Consider the following 20,367-nt stretch of genomic DNA (forward strand, 5'->3'; position numbering starts at 1 on the left):
CTCTCTGACCGCAGGGTGTAATCCTACTGACAGGAATGATGCAGGCACAACACTGTGACATGGCCAAGCAGAGGAAACAGCTGGTCCAGGAACTGCGCATGGAGACACAAGAAGGTGTGGCAACCACCACAGTCCACTGAAGGAATCATGACGGGCTACTCAAAAAGAAAGCCACATTGCACTTTATTAGAGAATTCGATCATCTTTGGATTCAATCCTATTTGATTACAAAAAGTTATTATATTCCATATCTACTGGGGCATAGAAATGTTTTTTTGACTTGATTGTAGTAATCAAACACATTCTTGAAGTAATCATCCTCGTTGATGATCGGAAAAAAAAAATATGATGTGCCTGTCTCAGACACTGTTACAAACAGTGAGAGGCTAGCTCCATGATTAGTGTCTGCAATTCAGTCATGCACTGTTAGAGCCAGTCAGTCATATTCTATGGAACACAGAAGACATACAGAACATTGAACGTTGGCTGTAGGCCTACGTGTCGGAGAAAAAAAAACACACGCTCCAGCTTGGGCAGTGGCTTCACACCATGCTACCATGACACACACACTAGAGGGCTTTTGAGGAAAAAAAAGAGGGCAAATTTAATATATGGTTATACTTAGTCCTTCAAATCCTGACACCCATTTATTTCTGTAAGGGCCCCAATGCCATTTGGAGGGACAGCAGGTAGTGTGTGGATGTTCCCCCTGCCTGGGTTTGAGCTTCTGTAGGCCAGTGCTGAGCCTAGTCTGACCTGGAAGAGCATGTGTGACTGACACAACTTCAACTGCACCCCCAGGTGCTGGGCCACCCAATACGCTGATAAAATTAAGACTTCATACCGGTGACACCAAGACCACTGTAGAATTTAGACGACAAAATGATTTGCAGAGGACTTATATTTGTATTCTTCCATACATAAACTGGGAGTCCAAATAGTGGATAGTTACTGTTTCTTGAGAATATGTTGTTCGCTTCTCTGTGTTTTTCTGCCACAACTAATGAGATCAAGAATGCCTTAAACCAGGTAATTATTTATCAAGGACAGAACTTGGTAAACTATGTACATAACTTTTCAAATGAAAGGATAATATTCATGAAGCTAAAATGTGACAACCACACTTCACAGTTCTATTAAAACATAGACATTTACAATTCTACAGACATGGACAACTTCAGCAATCTTCAGATAATAGTGCCAATAATTGGAATTTCTGAAGACAGTTAAAATTGTAATACTTGATGAAGTTGCCATGTCCGTTTGGGATATTACAACAACAAAAAATACAGCAAACAATGAATACTCCCCCCCTTTGACACTGTTGCACACACGATAGAGCAGAATATGTACTGCATAAAAAGAATTCCCACGGTGCTCACCTCCATTTCATCAACAACAACAAAATAAATAAAATGAGCTGTTTGCCCTAATGAGGACTCCATCTTTAACATCTGACAATTCTGCACAAAATCATGATATACAGAATAATTTTGTACAGAGGGAAATAGTTTGAAATTTTCTTGTATAAGAAATGTTTTGTACAATATGCACATTTTGCAAACATAAACCTCCCTCCTTTCAAATCTACAAGCCATCAGAGTTAGAACCAAGGGTTGGAATATAAATAATTTTACAATCGTTTCATTTTTGAACAGAACCATTATTTTTTTCATCCCGTTTCACTGTTCTGACCAGCAAAATAAAGTGCTGAACCGGTTCCAACATATAGCTCCTTCATATTCCTTTTTAAACCTCTGAAATATACATTTTTGTTTACATTTAGCTCAACATTTAATTTCTTCACCAATCAGTGCAGATAGAGCAGCTTGCTGTGGAGCGAGTAAGTGACTTAATCTGTATAGGAAAGTTGTTAAGCGCAAATAGTGTTTTGCCGTAACAGCACGGTTTAATCATAATGAAAGACAAACACACACACTGTGTGCATGGCGTGAAATGCAACAGAAAATTTGAGGGTGAGGAGAGAGAGAGGAGGAAGGAAGGAAGCTTGCCTTGAAGCCCTGGGCATCTTGTTATGACATGCATTATCTGAATTGGGCCAAAAGAATTATACCTACGGAGGAATGGCTTCTATGAAGAAACTTTGAATGTCAATGAACTTCCGAGTTGGTTTAATGTTGGACCATATCAAACATTAGCCAACAAGCTAATGTGTGTGCAGAGCAGAACAAGAATGAAAAACACATCTTACCTTTTTGTAGTTAATAAATCCAATGTGAGGTGTGAAAACAATAGTATCCTTAACTATCATTGAAAAAGTAAATTCATTCTTTAAATAAACATCTCTTCCTAATTTCTGAATGATGCGTGTAATGTCGTCAGTAGACTACAGTAACCTATGCTTCAGAGGGGAGGGGCAAGTAGCCAACACACACACCCACTGGCAAAGATTTCCACCTGGAAGGCAGACGCTGGAATAAGTTTGAGTGACAGAGAGGGCTTTGCATAGGTGCTTCGTTGCGATGTTTGTGGACTGTTCCGGACCACTACAGATCACGGTTTCAAGTTTGGGGTTCTTTTCCTCAAATAATTTATTTTTGGTTCTGCTCCCTGAACCGGTTCCAACCCTTAGTTAGAACATAGGTTCAAATGGGGGAAGGTTTAAGGAACCATTAAAAATTACACTGTTCAGAACTCACTTTTCCTAACCAGCGAGACCTTGCTGGGTGCACAAACAGAGGTCATCCTCTATAACGCTTAGAACACGGATCTCACATCGGTGAAACATGTCTACTGTCACTGTGCATGGTTTGTTTATAGGGTGGAATTGGTCATTTGGTAAGGAATTGGTATAAGACTAAATCAAAATGTCATTAATAACAGCAATCACTACAACCAGTAGGGCCTAGGAGCCTCCGTGACGACTGGCGTGTGCACCCATGCGCTGTGGATCCTGGGAGGGGTAGTGGACATGGCCAGGAGGCCTCATCCCAATGGGATGGGGTATCGCCATGGGGTCCATCGAGTGGAACATAGGTGGGCCAAAGCCTGTCGGGATGGAAGCACCACAAGTTATAAGTGCTGCTGATCTGCTTTCGAGGTTAAACAAAGAGTCTTATACAGATAGATGGGAGTACATTAGGACTCAGGATATCAAAACACTTATTTCAAATGTGGTCCTCTACAGGGGGGAAAGTATGGGAAAAGGTGGGAGAAGAATTCATGGGACTCTTGGTTACCTGGAGGGGGCATAGCCACGCCGGGGGGTGGGGGTAGACTGATGTTCATGACAGGAGGGGCTGAGTTAGGGCCCAGGTTGAAATAGTTGGTAGGGGCGTCTTCATCCATAGGTGGCGGAGGTAGTGCTGCAGGACAGAGGGTCAGTATTGACAACCACATTATTGAAGTGTATGGTAAAAATGTGAGAGTTAGACTACTAAAAGATAAAAGTATAGCTCTCGTGTGTCCCGTGCTTCTACATCGGCATTGCTAGCTTTTTGGGGTTTTAGGCTTTTTTCCCCCTTGGTATCTGTATAGCACTTTGTGACAACTAACGTTAAAAAGTCTTTATAAAATAAATTTCATTAATTGCCCTCACCTCCAGGCAGTCCAGGTACCGGCTCCAACTTCATCCCCATCTCAGTCACCCCTTCCCTCTCCCTTCCCTCCTTCCCCCGCGCTCCCTGGGACCTGGGACAGAACACATATCAATGTGGGCATTTATACTGGGTTGAAAACACAGCTTGTAATATCTATGATAACAGAGCAATCAGTCAACAGACGAATGGGCACCTGCTGGCACAGCCATCTGTCACTAGTATTACAAACCACAGGTGTAAGAGTATGAGATTGTCATATCAGAGGGTGGGACTTTACCTGCCCCACTTGACGTTGAGTCTGCGACCTTTGATAATGAGCTTGTTGAAGGATTTCTCAGCAGCCAACTCTGCAGCCTGACGGGTGGCAAACTGGATGAAGGCACACTGCTGCCTCTGAACGATGGTGGTGGTCCGGATCTCCCCAAACTGGTAGAAATGGTTCCTGTTTGGAGGCACGCGGTTACAGCATGACTGCCGCACCCAACCATTGTAAACATTCAGCAAAGCACACGTGACAAAATTTCATATGCTTCATTTGGAGTAAAATGTACTACATTAATTCCCGAGCAGACACTCACCTGAGCTCTGAGTCAGTGATGGAGTCTCCGAGCCCCCCCACATACAGCGTAGTGATGGACTTGTCCTCTGGCGTATCCAGTCTAGGCATGGTGGAGGCCCTCTTCAGCAGCTTGTCAGCCACAGGGTCATTGATACCATAGTAACGGTCCTTAATGTTCTGGTCTGCCAGGGGATCGTCAGGATCAGTTGGCTTCTCATGCCTGGAGTTCAGTGATTCACAGTTAATGAAAGTTAAAGCAAAACATATGTCAACATCCTTGGAAACAATCTTATCTTGGACAAAGTAGATAATCAGACCTTAAGTTTACTTTTTCCATTGGCTCATAAGTCAACAACTGCCTGATGTTTAACATGTGTGTCAAGTCTCTCTTTGCACCTTTGTTTTCATGATGTTGACAGTTGCTCACCTGTAGGGACACTCTTCTCCTCTCTTACATTCTCCCTTCACCCAGAAGGAGCAGATGTGTGGTCTGTTCCTCTTGTAGTAAGGCGTGGTGCGGGCTAGCTTCAGCAGCATGTCACTCGAGCTGGGGGCCTTACCCAGGAGACCCACTGGCCGTGTACCATCAGAGTTCCCTATCTGCGGTCAGGAAAGAGCTACTGTCAAGAGGGTGCATTTTGGTTCCATTAAAACTAAAGCCCCACCGATATTGGTATTTTGGGTCTGATAGCAATTCTGATTTTTGGGGAGACAACTTAGACAACATCTGCCGAGGAAATGAAAAGGCAAGATTTTTACACAGCAAGTTCTCATAAATTGTCAACCAAAAGAGCAATTGTAGAAGACAAAGGTTTCAAATGTTGAATTATTACATTGTGACAGTAATGACACATCATGAATGGTCACAAGTGTTCAGATCGGTTTCCGGTTCCGGTGGGATCCATGGAAACGCATGGCATTTTCATGGCTTTCTTTTGCAAATGACTATGAGTTAATTAATTAATTTCTTAAAACTTGGCAATACTAAAAAAAATATTAAGGTGTGGGACATTTATTGTGTGACAAGAAATAACTAGCAGGTCTATTTCGCTCCAGCAGCTAGAATCTGTCCATCCACAATTAAACTGTGGGAAGCACCAGACAACAGAAAGAGCTGTCCGCTACTATACAAGAGATTGTTTGTGAGGAGATCACATCTGCCCTCGACTTACAATTCAAACCCATAAATGAATAATTGGCAGTGCTCACTGCTAAAGTGGATACCTATTCAACAAGTACTCAGATAAGCATGATATTTCCTATCGGTATCGGGCTGATAATATCGGTGAAACTATATATTTGTCGGCCTCTAATTAAAACCTGGGTGTTCGATTTGACAGGAAACCTCATGAAGAATGAAATAATGATGAATGACCTGGACATGAAGGTACAGAGGTCCAATGAGCAGATATTTTTGGGTGGAACTCAAATCAGTGAGTAAACATTGTCCGGAATCTTTCCAATGGAAAATGAGAAGGGTCAAAGGGTGCTATCTGAACCTTCTTGGCATGAACATGCTGTAAGGGTATTTATGAAGCAAGCCAAGTTATATGACAGAATGTAAACGTAGATCTGTCTGATAACATTAACGACACAATTAGAAGTTTACTCATGGGACTCAGATCTTAATGTTAGGACTGACCTTTTATCTTAAATAAGGGAAAATACATCACCTCTCTTTCCATGTTCTGAGTGTAGTATTCCTTGTTCACATCAGATTTTGGCACGTCGTCCTTGATTGACAGCCCAGTGTCTCGGACCTGTATTGGCAAGCCTAGATGAAGGAGTAATGCCAATTTAGATAACAGCCACCCTGAACATGTCTGAAGTGCAATATCTCTCTTTTATACCCGTACAACTATGTGTATGTTCATTCACTGGATGGTAACAGGCATAACCTGGACAGAGGATGAGTGTTCCAAAAACTGTCTTTGTTGACTCACCATACTCTAGATCCAGCAGGCACGTCTGACAGACATTCTTCATCTTACTGCAAGTCTGGCACACCTCTGTCTTTTTGAATCGCATGCGGGTCCCAGGACACCATCGGAACACTGTGAAGGGCCTGGCACATATCTAAGCAGGACACAGTGGTAGCAGTGTGTCAGTCTGTTTAGATTGCACAGTTTCATACTCTGTACTTAAGTATGGTTCTTTAACTCCAGTGTTGGAGAGCTGATGTATGTGCAGGCTCTCTTTCCAGCCTGGCAGTAGCTCATACAAATACATCAGTTGGTCATAGATTGCACACCCAATATCTCCTCAGAACCTAAGTTAGAGAACTCTGCTATATGAGTAAAGTGACTGATTATTCAACTAAGAATGAATTAACTTAATTTCTTACCTTGCACTCCTTGCCATATTTCTCCTTGGTCTATAAAACATAAACAGTGTGATACAGGGCGAGTTAAAAAAAAAACATAACTAGAAGAACATGTAAAACAAAATAACAGGTTTCAGCCATAGAGAGATGGTTTCATATGAAATTTAGCATAAAAGTGTTAACAGTTAACTCCTACAGAACAATAACCAAAATACAATAGTTTAAACTTACCATTCGAATATAAGGATTCTCTCCAAGACATGTCTGGCAGAGAATAGGAAAATCCTGTGCAAGGGAAGATTAGTACATTACAGCAACAAACAAAACAATTAATGTCAGCTAGCAAACTTACTAAGGTTAGCTGGAACCAATTTATGTTCACATGTTTAGCTAGGTAGCTGTGAATGTTTTATTTTGCTAGCGCAACGACTTGGTAAACTAGCTAGAAACCATATCTGATTTGCACTGTTATTATTGGGCGATTCCATGCCAGTTACCTATTAACATTAGCTAGCTAAGCGAGCTCAAATGACAACACTTGCCTCGTACAATGCTACCACCGCTTATTGACACAGTCAATGTCACGGAATTACAATTACATGTTCCTTTCAAATAATTCTGATTAACTGAAAATGTCATTTCAAACATACCGCGTCTTCCCAATTTTGTCTGTTGTAAATATTAGCTCCTAAAGATGTCGCCATTTTCAAAAAGTTTGCTTCCCAGCATGCAATGCAGCAAAAAAAGCATCTCACGTGATCAGACCAAAACCACGCACACGCGTTCACACACACGCTTTTAATAAAAGTGGATCACTTTTAATAAAAGTGTATAACTATTATTTCACAGTCGAAACAACATCAACAACAATTATTTGGATCATTTTAATGTGTGGATCATTTTAATGTGTGGATCATTTTAATGTGTAACGTGAATACTTCTACCAGCACGGTTGTGCGTATATAGCGGTTGCTCATTGAGGAAAGGGGTAAGTAATTTACCCCCAGTCTCTCATGTGTTTTTTGTTGTTGTTAAATTATCTGATCGGATTTCGGTAATCAGATAGGATTAAATGTTAGAATTGGGTTTTTAAAACTTTAAAAAATATATATTATTATAAGGATTTGGTAACCCATTCTGACCTTTCAACAGGATTATATGTTGTTGTTGCTGCGTTTTTCAAAACTCAAAGTAATTGATTCGGAAAATGTTGATTCGAAAATGTTGATTATTTTGATCCCACTGGAAGGGTAGATTCAGGATGGATTTAGAAAGGTGAAAGGCTCTAAAACCAATAAATATTAATGTAACAAAGGTGAGGAGTTTTAAGAAGTTTTTACATCTGAAAACCAAAGGTTAATTATGTTAAATGAACTGCGGTATAGGTAGGCTATGTGGTCAGTTATTTTGAGAAGTGTCTAGTAAATGCAAGTATGTGCGTTCTATAATTATTTTATCCTTGGGACATCCGTACCCCATTGAAGTTGACATTTTAAATTCTTAAGTAAAGGTTAGGGTTATGGCTCGTCTAAGGGTTTAGGGCAGGGATGTCCCAAGGACCCCGGATAGCACTAACCATACATTTATTCATGTAGTTTAGTCATTTCTGTTTTCCTATGAAAGTGTAGACAAAGTAGCCTATCGCAACCTGTCCAGTAGATGGCAAAGTGTAGGCCTGTTCAAAGCACTGAAAATCCAGATTCTGTGATCTTGATATTGTGGTATCTAGATCAGATCCTATCTGATTATTTTCTGGGGACAAATGGCTAAAAAAAACAGCTAGATCGATCTGATCCTGAATAGCAAAAAAGATGATTACAAATACGGATAATTCTGATCCAGATAAAAAGTTTTGAAAAACTGGGCCATGACCGTGATGATTAACGGCATGTCCTGATCAGAGGTCAAAGATACTACTATTTATCTGTAAAGCCGTAAGAATAACCAGGATTAGGTATTAACACATTTATGCATTTTAGTGATTTCATAAATGCATTATAGCAGGCACAGGTGTAAAGAGGTATGTTTCTGTTGAAAAGCAATGGATCAACTCTCTCAGAAGACTTTGGATCCCTGCCCCATTCATGTCATAATCACAATACTATATAGTATGAAACCCATGCCTTCAGAGAGAGAGGAGAGGCCGAGATGGAGCGAGTGAGAGAAGAGATAGAGATGATTGTGATTCTTATCCCATCGTGAATGTTCAGTGGAATGTGTAATTTTTAATAACTGCCTGTTTTCAATAAAACATCAATATAATATTGTTATATTGTTGTTTTATTATATATATATATATAAATAAAATCCCAAACTAATGTTGCAATGAGCCTCAGCAGCTTGTTGACGTTTTGTTTTTAGGGGGGGATTCAGTCGAGGTATTGTTACGTCACCGAGCGACCATTCGCAACTTTCCGAGAAGGCGACCAGGGGTGTATTCATTGCGTATTGAAACGGAAACCGTTCACATTTTAAGAACCAAACAGAGCAAATGGAACAAAACGTTGCGGGGCCTACCTGCATTTGTCCAATATAAACTCTCGTTTTCGTTGCAAAGCATTCCCAGTTTGGAGGAAATGGGGTCTGTTGCAAAACGTTTAACAACAGACAAAAGGTTTTGCAACAGAATCGGCTTAATGAATACTCCCAAGTAGAAGGAGTGAGGCGAGTCCACTCGTGTTTCTCTCTCACCCTAGGAGTCGTCTAAATCTAAACCGGGACGCCCCATTTCTGTTAAAGCTACTGCCTAAAGCCGAACATCAAATCCAGCTTTTATACACCAAGCTTTGGTCGTGTCGATGAAACAATCAAGTGGGTAAGTTAAATGGGTTTGTGTAGTAAGCGTGCTGCAGGGAGCACACGCGTTCTCGGAGAACGCTACTGTACTTAAGGTTAGCCTGTGAAAGTCTCCGCTTCTCCAAATTCGAGAATTTGGAGAAGCGGGGAGCCAGCTACTGTAGCTGCAACGACAGACCAACGAGGACATCGTTAGTTAGATATGTATACCCTTTTAAACGGTTGTCTAAAATCATAAATACGGTTGATCGCGACCTATATTTATAACAATAAAACAAAGACTACACAGTGATTTTTTTTTTTTTTTTACCTGGTAAACTGCAATGCTAACGCATATGATGATAGCTAGCTTATCTGGTAACGTTAGCTTCACACCGAATTATCTAGCCTGCTAACTAACTAACGTTAGTTCTGTTAGCCAGCCAAACTATGAGTTGAAAACAGCCAGCTATTTTCGGTGTACAGAATCGATCAAGCTAACTAACTAGCCAGGGAGGATAGCATTTAACGTTACAGCTTTTGTGTCCGTACACAGTTGCCGAGTGAATGTTTTATCTCCAGAAGACTCACTTTGCGGTGATGAATATAATACAACATAGTAACATGTATATTAATGTTGAATGCATCTTATTATGCCAGTGCTTAATAAATGTAACAATTTAAGAACCCCAGTGATGGAGCCTACTACTGCAATGCAATGCACACGTAAACAGCAACATGTCCTGTTTTGTCTATACTTGACCCCAGCTAGCTAACAATGTTGCCAAATTGTGCACAGTTTGAGTGTTATAATAGATGTGTAGCCAACTACAAATACACGTTTGGATGGCGTTTATTTAAAATGTATTTTTTTTATTTAACTAGGCAAGTCAGTTAAGAACAAATTCTTATTTACAATGACGGCATACCCCCCAGCCTAACCCGGACGACGCTTGGCCAATTGTGCGCCGCCTTATGGGACTCCCGATCACGGCTGGTTGTGATACAGCCTGGAATCGAACCAGGGTCGCTTCTAGCACTGAGATGCAGTGTCTTAGACTGCTGCGCCACTCGGGAGCCCCATTTTCTTTGCACTCATATTCTCAGAGGATATGCAAGATGTTTTTGCCTTGGTCACCCTCCCTCTTGAAATTGTTTTAGCAGAGCAGTTCTGACCATATTGTATTCCTTTCCTGTGAAAGTAGATTACGTGTCTAGATTCAGGCATATGCCATTTCCTATAGCGATATGCTTTGTCTACTTCTTTCTGTTCCTGTTGGTCAGTTGTCAGTGCACTGGGTCAGATTGCTTTTTGCTGAACACTTTCAGGAGTGATCACTTCATATGGCTGTATTCAGGAATGTTTTAAACCTTAGAACACGCTTTATTTGGAAATAAAATAAACCTTTATTTATTTATTATATACATAGAAACATCAAGGGGTTCCCTTTGCATACGTATACAGGTTCCCTTTGAATACTTATGCATACAATGTGTTTTTCTTCATGTTGTGAGACAGACGTCAGTGTGCTGCTGACAGTTTAGCTTCCTCCGCTGTCCCTGTCCCCATATACCAGGCTCAAACCAGTGATCCTCGTGACCAACATCCTTGACAACTTACCAACTGTTTGAGCTATTATTTGATAGCTCCATTAGCGAGGGCTTATCATAAGTTACACTGCACATGCAACACAGAAAATGTTCCCTCGCCGTGTCAGGTTAAGCTTTCCTTTATCACGGGATTGGACCCAGTCAACCTTCCAATCCTTGGACCTCTAGTCTAAACCTCCCTCACCGAGCACTTGCTGTGCTACTCCACAGGGTGCTTCCCTCTCTACTATAGTGGGTCACAGTCCACCACCAGCACTTAGGCAAATTAATCAGAATCTGCTCATAGCCCTATTTCTCTCCCCCCTCCCCGGGAGATGGCTTATTTGTAGAGTGATGATGACTTGGGCTACATAAATAAAATTGAAATGCATACATTTGGTTCTGATGTTACGTAAGTCTATTCAAAAGGGTGTTGACATTACATTTATTGAAATCATGTTTTTTTTAGGGTGCACCTGACCTGATTAGTGTCTTACATAATGATATTTATTCTGTTTTAGACTTTTTTATTTATTTTATTTGACAGATTTATCTAAAGGTACATTTTTCAAATGGATCTCATTTCATCTATTTTATTTGTCAAAAAATCTGCCATCACTCATATCTCATGCCATAACATTAGACAATGGTACCGTTCATGCACACACATTATGTTATTGTAAACCACTATGTGGAATTGGTATTTTACTGCATTCAACAGATGTTGGTTTCCAGTTTTTGCAGTAGCCTATGCTCTGAATCTCCTCAAACCCCACCCTCTGCCCTCCCAAGTCCATGATGTATGCTCCCCTCTCACAAGGCACTTTGTTTGCCTGACATGACGCACTGCCATTAATTAATTGCTCGTCTGTGATGAAACACATCATTGTATGGAGAGAGTCACTTCGCTCTGCCAACTTTCTGCCTCTAGACTTCACTGTGATGTTAGGTTGGTGAACACATGTGCTGCTGGATGTTACAGGCCTGAAGTTGACTGGCCACAGTCATTGTACAGCAGTTAGAGCGCCCCCACTAATGATGTGTTCATACCTTTTCGTCATGGTTGCCAGGACTCATAGGCTACACTAGTTTTTCAATTTTTATCCAGGGCGAATGGAGATCGAAAATATCACTCATCTATTTCACTTATTGAGTGTAACCACGGAAACGCTTCACCTACCTGATGGATTGTGATGGACAGTAAATAATATCCAAGACTCTCCTTTAAGCCACCATTAGTGACTTTTTGGTCATAAGCAATTATGTTTTGGCCTATCTTGTGGTGGTATAATCTGTGTAATGGACTTTTAGCAAAATGAAGACCAGATGTTTTTACACTATAATCTTTTAATATGTTTTATGGCCCGGACCAGATTTTTTTTTTAGTATACCTCGGCTTTGAAATGCTCTTAAAAAGCCTACTTTTTGTAGGTATGATCAAGATCATCCTCCACTTGTGCAGTATCCATTAGTATATTCCATTAAACTGTTACCATAGATGGTTATGTAATAGTGTACTGCAGATTGATTATGCCCCTCAAATTAATGGCATCTCGTCCCTGCTCCCATGACCTGTCAGTGTCCAGTTGCAATATTGGTCAACTGAGTTCAAATGTATCCCTAATTGATGGTGAAACAATCTACTTAAAGGCACAATATGCAGAAATTGCGCCACCATTTCATGGTTGCAAAAATTCTAATAGTTCACCTATTTTCAGTTTATGACAAAATAAGCAATGTATAGTGTAGAGCATCATTGTACCATCTAAACTGCTTTCAAATATATTTTTTAATTCAGCAGTATGAAGTTGATGTACAAAACCAAAAGTAAAAGATGCGAAAAACGGAACTTTAGAATGGGAAGCATAGAAATAGAGCACAGAACAGATCTGCCACTTCTTAGACTTGCTTCCAATGAGTGACATCTATAGCACACACTTCTCTGTTACATTTTGTAGCTTTGAAGAACCCCTGGGGCTGTGAAGCATGACCTTGGTTGCTCATCAAGCCATCTATTGTTTGATTGTGCAGTAATATTACAAATTATTGGAACGTATGATGAATACAAGTTAAGTACCTCCTCTCCCATTCAGATTGGCTCTGTAGAACAGTAGGCTACTTGCATCAGGGTGTGTTCTACATGGTCCATGAATGAACAAAAGTAGTACTGGTAAGATGATGTACTCCAGTCATGATATTCCACTATTGGGTCTGTAGGCCAAACTATATTTGTACACATGCAATACTGATTGCCGCTTAACTCGATTCCATACATTTTGGCAGTACGCTTCCTTCCAAAGCAAAACAATTTACCAAAACAATTAAATGGCTACGAACTTAACCACATAACTGCCACTTGTGGTGGTCAGGAGGAGGGTTGGTTTGTCCCCATCTGTGGCTTTTGGTAATCAGGAGTAAAGGAACCGGACCACATAATGCCTATGGCCCTGTGTGCCTGTCACTGGTCCTCTCCCCAGTCCCCATGCTGCCAGCCAGCCAGTGCCTCTCTCTCCTCCAGCTCCCATTCTGTTCGACACGGAGGAAAGAGTAATTAATCTCCAGGAGGAGCGTGCCAAATCTAGGGACTGCATAACAATTTGTCTTCTTCGCAGGGGCACTGCCAAGTTCTGCCTGGCCCAGTATCTCCCTCCACCCTCCCTGCTGGAACCGACACTGAGCAAGCTGTCACTTTGCCTCTCTGTCAACACAGGGATATTTGTGTTCAACTCACCCAAGTATCAACTCCTTCTCATTCGCGGCAGAATACATCAGCAGCTGGCCTCTTATCTCTTGGCACAGCGAGCCGCTTGACTTCATTAATAAGGTGCATGTGTTGTTCTGGAAGTGTGTGGGGTCAAAGTTCAGACAGTGAAGGATAACGATATAATGTCTAACCTCTCTGAAGTAAGGCACAGGGCAAATGATAGGCCTAGTTTGCCACAGTTTGCTTTTAGTTAGATAAAAGGCCTAGCCCCCATCTGTTGTTAAACCTTCCAAGTCAGACATACTGTATTCAAAGTCCTGATTCTGTGTGTGTCTGCGCGTGTACACGAGCCAACTAGCTGATTCTCTGTAATGACTGGGATTACTCTGTTGATCCATCATCTTAGACTAATGATTATCCAGGGGTCCTTGCTACTATTGTAAACCACACTAATGTAATTTGTTTGACAGAGATCAGTTCCTTAGGTTTACACTACTGGATTCTTTTGACTGGTTAAATTGGAATTGATTGAGAGTAGCGTGATAGAACATTGGGGACTCGCTGTCTGCTTGCATGTTTGGAATGCAGTTCATGGTAGTATGACAGAGTGACACTAAATGCTCTAAGAATGTGCTACTGTTTCATACTTGTGAGTCACTTATTCGTCTGTGGAGACTATAGTTAATGAAGTTTGTTGACCGTATGGTTCTGCTCTTTTATCCAACAGTGTTTGTGCCTGTCTGTCTTCTGATTTAGTCCTGTTTGACCCGGCAGGCATGCAGGTCCAGATTGATTTCATGAGAATAGATCAGATCCGTGCGCCGAGTTAGATCTGGCTGAAAAAATGTCTCTACATTTCCTGACAGATGGGCAGCATTTGGGAAAACATCCAATCACCCCCCCTCTCATATCCACATTGCCATTGTTGTTGTCACAGCTGATGTGAACAGCGTTGTTGACTAAGTAAAGAGCCTCTGACACATGAGCCACCATGTTTCGGTGTGTGCCAAATTAGCACAGCTAGGCTAGATGGGCTGCTGTTTACTCAATTGGCCATTGCCAGCTTGCACTCACAGTTGCAACAATGATGCTCTCATAAACACACTATGTTCAATGCATGCTCTCTCAATACCAATCTACATTTTCACACTGTAAGGATAATTAAATGGCAATAGCAACAACACATACTGGCATGTCAATAGCAACAACCGGTATCATTTACATTTACATTTAAGTCATTTAGCAGACGCTCTTATCCAGAGCGACTTACAAATTGGTGAATTCACCTTCTGACATCCAGTGGAACAGCCACTTTACAATAGTGCATCTAAATCATTAAGGGGGAGGGGGGGGTGAGAAGGATTACTTATCCTATCCTAGGTATTCCTTGAAGAGGTGGGGTTTCAGGTGTCTCCGGAAGGTGGTGATTGACTCCGCTGTCCTGGCGTCGTGAGGGAGTTTGTTCCACCATTGGGGGGCCAGAGCAGCGAACAGTTTTGACTGGGCTGAGCGGGAACTGTACTTCCTCAGTGGTAGGGAGGCGAGCAGGCCAGAGGTGGATGAACGCAGTGCCCTTGTTTGGGTGTAGGGCCTGATCAGAGCCTGGAGGTACTGCGGTGCCGTTCCCCTCACAGCTCCGTAGGCAAGCACCATGGTCTTGTAGCGGATGGTATTTACCAGCATGTCAAATCCACTGATCTGACAAACCAGTGAGGTCTAAAATGCACATGTTAGTGTCATGGTCATTGCCCAGGCCAGCAGTGAAAATGTCACAGGAATAATGCTGAGTATGATGTTAATCTGAGTATGATCCGATAATCCCGTGGGCATGAGCCTTGCAGCTCGACCACTGCAGGTGGTTGTATTAGCCCTGCATCTGTAATCACATGGATCCAGATAAACACATCTCCACGCAACAAGCGTGAATTACATGTCCTTGACTCTGTAAATGTCGCAACACACACACACACACAGTGGCATACAATCCCCTGGGTATCAGGCTGCCATTCCTTTCATTTTCAGTCAGCCGTGATACAGTAGGAAATCTGCTGCTTGTTAATTTACCCCAACGTTACCCCATACCACCTAATGTGGTATGGATCTGCTATTTCTATTCCTGGTGGAACTTCCACCAGGAACTAGCAAGCTAACTAGCTACATTGTTAGCCACGGCTGGCGGTCTTCACCTTTTTTCTCAGTCATCAGCCAGCCTTAGCTCGGAAAATACCTGCCAGTCTGCACAGCGAGATATCAACCCAGAGCGTATCGGGCTGCTTCTCTCTACCACATCATCGGATTCCTGCCGCTCTGGATCATTACACCGGATCATCTCAGCTAGCTAGCTGCAAACGAGTGGCTACTGTTAGCTAACGCCTCTGTCCCGAAGCAAACACCAGCTGGCCTCGAGCTAGGCCCATATACCAGCTAATTCTAGGGCTACAATACTTCCTTTGCCAATTGGCCTGGACCCTTTATTGTTGACACGGAGCCCCGCCGATCCATCACAACTGGACTGCCGACGTGATCGCCCGATGTGGTCTCAACAGGCTATTCTGTCACGATGTCGCCGAAGAACCTTCTACTAGCCCCGGCCCGCTAACTTTTCTGAACGCTGTGTCCCCTGCTCGTCTAGCATAGTAGTGACCAAACGGCACCCTGACTCACCTATTGCTGCTCTTTTGACCCTATGATCACTCGGCTACACAGCTGGTACCCCCTGGACTGTTTCAATAACACAGTTCCTCATTTTGTTTACCTGTTGGCCCCATCCTCGAACTCAGGTCCTGTATGTACCTAACTGACCCGCTCTGCCCATTCATCGCCATTTACCTGTTGTCAACACCTGTGATTTGCCTTATGCCTCTTTCTGTCAATATGTCTTGTCTACTGCTGTCTTGGCAAGTTTTCATTGTTTTCTTTCACTGTAGAGCCCTCAGTCCCGCTCAACATGCCTTAGATAGCTCTTTTGTCCCACCCCACACGCATGCGGAGACCTCACCTGGATTAACTGGTGCCTCCAGAGACGAGACCTCTCTCATCGCCACTCAACGCCTAGGTTTACCTCCACATTATGTACATTATGCCCTGAATCTATTCTTCCACGCCCAGAAATCTGCTCCTTTTATTCTCTGTTCCCAAAGCAGTAGACGACCAGTTCTCAAAGCCTTTAGCCGTACCCTTATCCTACTCATCCTCTGTTCCTCTGGTGATGTAGAGGTTAACCCAGGCTCTGGAGCCCCCAGTTCCACACCTATTCCCCAGGCGCTATCATTTGATGACTTCTGTAACCGTAAAAGCCTTGGTTTCATGTTAACATTAGAAACCTCCTCCCTAAGTTTGTTTTATTCACTGCTTTAGCACACACTGCCAACCCGAATGTTCTAGCCGTGTCTGAATCCTGGCTTAGGAAGGCCACCAAATTCCAGGATTTTTCCATCCCTAACTAGAACATTTTCCAACAAGATAAAACTGTCAAAGGGGGCAGATTTGCAATCTACTGCAGAAATAGCCTACAGAGTTCTGTCTTACTATCCAGGTCTGTGCCCAAACAATTTGAGCTTCTACTTCTAAATCCACTTTTCTAGAAACAAGTCTCTCACCGTTGCCGTTTGTTCGAGACCCCCCCCAGGCTCCAGCTGTGCCTTGGACACCATGTGTGAATTAATTCCCCCCCATTTATCTTCAGAGTTCATAATGTTAGGTGACCTAAACTGGGATATGCTAACACCCCGGCCGTCCTACAGTCTAAGCTAGATGCCCTCAATCTCACACAAATTATCAAGGAACCTACCAGGTACAACCCTAAATCTGTGGAAACAGGCACCTTCATAGATCTCATCAAGACCAACCTGCCCTCTAAATACACCTCTGCTGTCTCCAACCAGGATCTCAGCAATCACTGCCTCATTGCCTGTGTCTGTAATGGGTCTGCGGTCAAACGACTACCCCTTGTCACTGTTAAAAACTCCCTAAAACACTTCAGCAAGCAGGCCTTTCTAATCGACCTGGCCCGGGTATCCTGGAAGGATATTGACCTCATCCCATCAGTAGAGGATGTCTGGTTATTCTTTAAAAGTGCTTTCCTCACCATCTTAAATAAGCATGCCCCATTCAAAAACAATTGAACTAAGAACAGATATAGCCCATGGTTCACTCCAGACTTGACTGCCCTTGATCATCACGAAAACATATTGTGGCGTACTGCATTAGCATTGAATAGCCTCCGCGATATGCAACTTTTCAGGGAAGTTAGGAAGCAATAAACGCAGGCAGGTAGGAAAACAACGTCTAGCTTTTTCAAACAGAAATTTGCATCCTGTAGCACAAACTCCAACAAGTTCTGGGACACTAAAGTCCAAGGAGAACCTCCTCACAGCTGCCCACTGCACTGAGGCTAGGAAACACTGTCACCTCTGATAAATCCACGATAATTGAGAATTTCAATAAGCATTTCTCTATGGCTACCCTGTTCTACAGCTCTGCACCCCCCACAGCAACTTGCCCAAGCCTCCCCACTTCTTCTTCACCCAAATCCAGATAGCTGATGTTCTGAAAAAGCTGCAAAATATGGACCCCTACAAATCAGCTGGGCTAGACAATCTGGACCATCTCTTTCTAAAATTATCCGCCACAATTGTTGCAACCCCTATTACGAGCCTGTTCAACCTCTTTCGTATCGTCTGAGATCCCTAAAGATTGGAAAGCTGCCGTGGTCATCCCCCTCTTCAAAGGGGGAGACACCCTAGACCCAAACTTTTACAGACTTGTATCCATCCTGCCCTGCCCTTCTAAAGTCTTTGAAAGCCAAGTTAACAAACGGATCACCGACCATTTCGAATCCCACCGTACCTTCTCCACTATGCAGTCTGGTTTCCGAGCTGGTCATGGGTGCACCTCAGCCACGCTCAAGGTCCTAAACGATATCATAACCGCCATCGATAAAAGACAATACTGTGCAGCCGTCTTCAGCGACCCCGGCCAAGGCTTTCGACTCTGTCAATCACCGCATTCTTTTCGGCAGACTCAGCAGCCTTGGTTTCTCAAATGACTGCCTCGCCTGGTTCATCAACTACTTCTCAGACAGAGTTCAGTGTCTCAAATTGGAGGGCCTGTTGTCTGGACCTCTGGCAGTCTCTATGGGGGTGCCACAGGGTTCAATTCTCGTGCGACTCTTTTCTCTATATACATCAATGTCGCTCTTGCTGCCGGTGATTCTCTGATCCACCTCTATGCAGACGACACCATTCTGTATACTTCTTTCCCTTCTTTGGACACAGTTAACTAATCTCCAGACAAGCTTCAATGCCATACAACTCTCCTTCCGTGTCCTCCAACTGCTCTTAAATGTAAGTAAAACTAAATGCATGCTCTTCAACCGATCGCTTTCCGCACCTGCTCGCCCGTCTAACATCACTACTCTGGATGGTTCTGAATTTAGAATATGTGGACATCTACAAATACCTAGGTGTCTGGTTAGACTGTAAACTCACCTTCCAGACTCACATTAAGCATCTCCAATCCAAAATAAAATCTAGAATCGGCTTCCTATTTTGCCACAAATTATCCTTCACTCATGCTGCCAAACACCCTCGTAAAACGGATTATCCTACCGATCCTTGACTTCGGCGATATCATTTACAAAATAGCCTCCAACAATCTACTCAGACTGCATCCAATTTCCTATCACAGTGCCATCCGTTTTGTCACCACCACTGCGACCTGTATACTCTCGTTGGCTGGCCCTCGCTTCATATTCATCGCCAAACCCACTGGCTCCAGGTCATCTATAAGTCTATGCTAGGTAAAGCCCTGCTTTATCTCAGCTCACTGGTCACCTTAGCAGCACCCATCCGTAGCATGCGCTCCAGCAGGTATATTTCACTGGTCTCCTTTGGCTGCCTTTCCTTCCAGTTCTCTGCTGCCAATGACTGGAACGAATTGCAACAAATAAAAATCACTGAAGTTGGAGACTTAAATCTCCCTCACTAACTTTTTGCATCAGCTGTCAGAGCAGCTTACCGATCATTGTACCTGTACACAGCCCATCTGTAAATCGCCCACCCAACTACCTCATCCCCATATCGTTATTTATTTTTTTGTTTCTTTGCACCCCAGTATCTCTACTTGCACATCTATCACTCCAGTGTTATTGCTAAAATGTAATTGTTTCTCCACTATGGCCTATTTATTGCCTTACCTCCATAATCTTACTCCATTTACACACACTGTATATAGATTTGTCTATTGTGTTATTGACTGTACGTTTGTTTATCCCATGTGTAACTGTTGTTTGTGTCGCTTTGCTTTATCTTGGCCAGGTTGCTGTTGTAACTGGCCTACCTGGTTAAATCAAGGTGAAATAGAAAATGTATTAGGTTTGTGTGATTTCAGTGTTCTATGATATTACCATTACATTCACATTTACACCATGCTATCTATTCTAAACACATTGTCTCTGCAGTTCCATATTCTATTGATATGAAGTTTTGGGATTTTGGTCCATATCAACCAGCCTTACTCTATAGTTTCCCGTTGTTACATCAGTCTCCCAGGCCAGGCTTCCACCTCTCTCTTGTACCAGACTATGGAACTGTCACAATGAGTGACCGCTTCAAGCTAGTTTTAGATTTATTTTCGCAGTCAGGGAAATTATGTAATGGGTTTTTCTGAAACTGTGAATAATTGAAAAGCATTCAGGTAGCTGAAGTGTTCAGTCAGACTGTAGGACCGGTCTCTCCCAGCAGGAATAGACTGTATTCCCACATGGATGTAGACCTGCCTCCTGTCCCCTTGTGTCTTAGGTGCAGTCAGTCACTCTAATTGGTATGCAGCCCTGTCCGTGCCAGTAAATGGATTC

General features: G+C 42.7%; 1 protein-coding gene and 1 long non-coding RNA gene across 2 annotated transcripts in view; one reads left to right on the forward strand and one right to left on the reverse strand.

Annotated features, from left to right (window-relative positions):
- Positions 1–1,016: 1,016 nt before the first annotated feature.
- On the reverse strand, positions 1,017–7,157 carry LOC135550236 (pre-mRNA-splicing factor RBM22). The gene is made up of 11 exons (XM_064980856.1): positions 7,093–7,157; positions 6,674–6,727; positions 6,464–6,493; positions 6,063–6,195; positions 5,793–5,893; positions 4,547–4,719; positions 4,139–4,339; positions 3,838–4,002; positions 3,560–3,651; positions 3,201–3,326; positions 1,017–3,009 (listed from the first exon to the last, which is right to left on the reverse strand). Exons 1-11 carry the CDS (start codon positions 7,144–7,146, stop codon positions 2,867–2,869), a joined length of 1,272 nt encoding a protein of 423 aa, XP_064836928.1. The 5' UTR covers positions 7,147–7,157; the 3' UTR covers positions 1,017–2,866.
- A 1,751-nt stretch (positions 7,158–8,908) lies between these two features.
- Positions 8,909–20,367, forward strand: part of LOC135550238 (uncharacterized) — a 68,566-nt gene continuing 57,107 nt past the window's right edge. Inside the window, exon 1 of the long non-coding RNA XR_010457096.1 lies at positions 8,909–9,257. This is a non-coding gene — a long non-coding RNA (uncharacterized LOC135550238). The remainder of the gene's footprint in view (positions 9,258–20,367) is intronic.

Source organism: Oncorhynchus masou, chromosome 12 (genome assembly GCF_036934945.1).
Source record: "Oncorhynchus masou masou isolate Uvic2021 chromosome 12, UVic_Omas_1.1, whole genome shotgun sequence".
NCBI classification, from domain to species: Eukaryota; Metazoa; Chordata; class Actinopteri; order Salmoniformes; family Salmonidae; genus Oncorhynchus; species Oncorhynchus masou.